The sequence below is a fragment of the Folsomia candida genome, unplaced genomic scaffold (genome assembly GCF_002217175.1).
Source record: "Folsomia candida strain VU population unplaced genomic scaffold, ASM221717v1 Fcan01_Sc010, whole genome shotgun sequence".
In the NCBI taxonomy this organism is placed as follows: Eukaryota; Metazoa; Arthropoda; class Collembola; order Entomobryomorpha; family Isotomidae; genus Folsomia; species Folsomia candida.
In genome coordinates this window covers 2702212-2705751 of record NW_019091202.1, presented here as the reverse complement: position 1 = coordinate 2705751, position 3540 = coordinate 2702212, and the positions used below count along the sequence as shown (strand labels likewise).

The 3540-nt window shown below is 36.0% G+C and overlaps 1 protein-coding gene across 1 annotated transcript; it reads left to right on the top strand.

The window, feature by feature from the left end:
* The first annotated feature begins 758 nt into the window (after positions 1–758).
* On the top strand, positions 759–3325 carry LOC110854657 (zinc metalloproteinase nas-15). Its single transcript, XM_022103121.2, has 6 exons — positions 759–934; positions 1790–1927; positions 1994–2158; positions 2414–2572; positions 2982–3109; positions 3184–3325. Exons 1-6 carry the CDS (start codon positions 817–819, stop codon positions 3262–3264), a joined length of 789 nt encoding a protein of 262 aa, XP_021958813.1. The 5' UTR covers positions 759–816; the 3' UTR covers positions 3265–3325.
* Positions 3326–3540: the final 215 nt, after the last annotated feature.

Below are 3540 nucleotides of genomic sequence, written 5' to 3'. Positions count from 1 at the left end.
TTTAGCTTTGGCTTTTGCATTTCTTTAAGCTATTTCGACCTGCAAGAAACGCAAGGCGCACGAAATTACTTCCTGCCTCTATTACTCATACGGCGAATCGCACAAATTCGCTAATCACACGCTAGGTTCTGTATTAAGTAAAGCATATTTTATTCAGAATCCTAACGTTAATGATTAAAAGTCAAGTTTACTCTGGATTTTGTATAGTTTACTGACCATTGAATTTAGACGGGATACTTTTCAAATGGGTAGGATTATTTTTAAGAATGTATTGTTCTCATTTGTATGTACATATGTATCTTTGGTGATTAAATTAGAAAAATATATAAAAAGGTGCATACCAGCCGTAAACAATATTTCCACGAAAGCTTGACGATAGAGGCAAATGCCAATTAAGTTTGTTTGTTTAGCATGATTTATTTAATCACCTGAAAAAGCTATCATCTTTTTTATTATATGCTATTCATACCTCATTGCACATATATAGGAAATTACCTGCGTAAGTTGAACCAACTGTTTAATTGATCCTCGGATGTGTTACTAATTGCCTTATGCACGTGGACTAATTGCACTGTTTGTAATTCGCTTATGGTCGTGACGCCCATATAATTCGCAAAACAGGTAATTAGTGTAAGCTTCGTCCCCATTTCTCGGACTCAATTTAATACATATTTGCAGAATCTATAATTCATTCAGGACTCATTTATTTAGACGGAACATGCAATTAATTTGGGTATAAAATCGTGCCGTCCTACTTTTGAATTATTCAGTTTTACGTACATTAACAAACTCAAATTTCTAATAGGAATTTCTAAAATGTTGCGATTTTTTTCGGGAACATTAGTGCTGCTAGTTTTTGCTGAGGAGTGTCACTCTGCCCCAGCCAGTGGTCCAGTTGCAGTTAAGAAATCACCGGTTGCCCTCAGCATCCTAGGTGAGTCAAGATTCTTCGGAATTTTGCGAATTTACGAAAGATAAAGCGTACTCACGACAACGTCTTATTTCGTGTCCAAACACATTTAGCAGATTATGTATGAACTTTATTATATTTGTGGGGATTCGCAAATAATCCTTATGATTATGCAAGTCTCGTAGGTCTTACTAAAAAATCAATTTGGATTTAGCCACCTTGAATTTCTTGGAGGATGAGTTTGCAAAATAATTTTGTGAAATTAAAACATGCTAATGTGTAGCGTAAAGTTGCGAAAATATTCCAATGGCCTTTCACCAGCTCGACTAGACATTCAGAGATTTACTAAAGCAGTAGACCCAAATGGTACTTTGAATTTGGATAACCTCATTCTAAAACTGGATGGAGCGATGGGGGCTGTGTTTGAAATTTATAAAATCATAGAGCGGAACAACGAGCAGCAGAGCCAAGCTAATCTTCTTGCTGTACTAACAGACGAGAAATTTCCGTCTGATCCACATGATAATTCCCCGCTCCAAGTCGCAACTAAAGAATTAGAACTCTCTCTGGTTAAACTTAACGTGATTTCATTTTACAACCGTGCATTTAAGGCCGTAATGCAATATGGGTTTCCCTTTGGCGGGGATTACGTTAAAGAATTTTGCGAAATCTCCCAAATTTCGCAAAAATTTGGAAGTTACGTGAGTTAGCTCAATTTCCGGGATATGTAGATGAGGTGTGAGAAGGTTGATATGAGTATAAGTTTGTAACACGACGTTCTAGAGAAATTTTTTTTTACTTGGAGAATTTCAAAATTTTATAGAAAACTTGGGATTGTTTTAACCAAAATTTACGTAATTAAAAATTCTCTCATTTCAGAACAACGCCTCAACCCCGCTGGTCTTGCTGGACAATGTAAAACCAACGATTCTGACCAAATCTCATCCCTATCCGGCAACCCGAACGAATATTCCCGCTGGAGAAACGGCTACACGGTCCAACTTGCCCCAGAATGGAGTAAATTAACAATCACATAACATGATTTGTTCTCACTTTACCCCATTTTCTCCTCAATATTTCCAGGCACCGAACAAGCCCAACTAATTGAAGGTGCATTGTACGAAATCAGTACCAAGATTTGCATCCCGATCCGAAAATGGCCCACCGGCGCGGCCGCGAGTGGCGATTTTGTCTACATTCAAAAAGGCGGAGACCGAACGGGCTGCTATTCCACCGGAGTTGGACGACGTATGTACAAAAAATCTAAAACTTTGGACCAAAATTGTCTCAAAATTTGAGATCACTATTTACTATCAGTATTAGTCTTCAAAATTCAAATGTTTCTTTTTACCTTCTTGTTATCTGTTTCTTATTCCTTTACAAACTAAAAAAAGCCCTGTGCCCTCTTGTGGGGCAATATTTTTTTTTTAATTTGACAAATTTTGGGCAAAATTTGTTGAACTATAAAATGACCATTATATTAAAAATCTCTAAAAAATATAGAGGGTGGCCGACAAATAATCAACCTCCAGGAAAACGGTTGCGTTTACAAGGGGATCATCATGCACGAGAATATTCACGCGATGGGCTTCAACCACGAACAAACCCGACCCGACAGAGACAACTACATTACCGTTTATCCCGACCAAATTGAGGATGGAAGTAAGTCAATTAATTATCTTCTTGCGAATACATCTATATTAAATTTAAAATCGGAAATTTGGCGAAAAAAATTAGCAGTAAAGTGCTTACATAATTTGTTCCACGCCATCCAAATTATATTGGCCACAAATTCAAGCAATTCAAGGTGTAAGACACGCAAAAAATCCAAGATATGCAAAAAATACAAGGTGCAAGATATGCACAAAAGAAACGACACGTTTCGTTACACCCCTTGTATTTTAAAAATACGGATTATCCGCCAGATGGGCTTAATGTTTGGATTTTTTGCTATCTCGCAAAAATAAACATCTCTTACCATAATTTTTATAGGCGTTTTTTTCACGAGAAATACTGCATTTAATTTTTAAAAATACAACAAACAATCTAATCCAGTTTCTCCTCTCAACAGATGCGCAATACCAGTATAAAATTTATTCGGGCTCGTTAACTTTTGGAGTACCGTACGACGCACAATCAATTATGCACTATGGTTCCTACGATTTCACAAAATATGGAAATCCCACCATGCGAAAAAAGGTAAGCTCCCACATGTTCCATAATAACCCACTAAATATTATCCATTAGCAACTATTTTTCTCTGCTTGATTTAGGACGGTTCTATCATAAACAAACAACGCAACGCCCTCACCAATAGTGACATTGCTAAGTTACGAAAAATGTACAATTGTTAAGATAAACGATTAAAATGTCAGCCTTGTAAACAATAAATTTTTGACTATGGAATTTAACTTACAAAAATTATTACCTTTTAATCACGAATCTGCAAAAAATCTTTTATCAACTTCGATTCACCTTCCATTTTTTTAATTATATTACAATTCCGATTTAATAATGAATGACAAATTTGTGTCAATATGCATAATTGCTTTTTCAAAATTTACCGAAATAAAAATATGTCAACGCAAATTGGATCCAAACTTTTCCAAAGGGGATCAAAATTTGGGGGG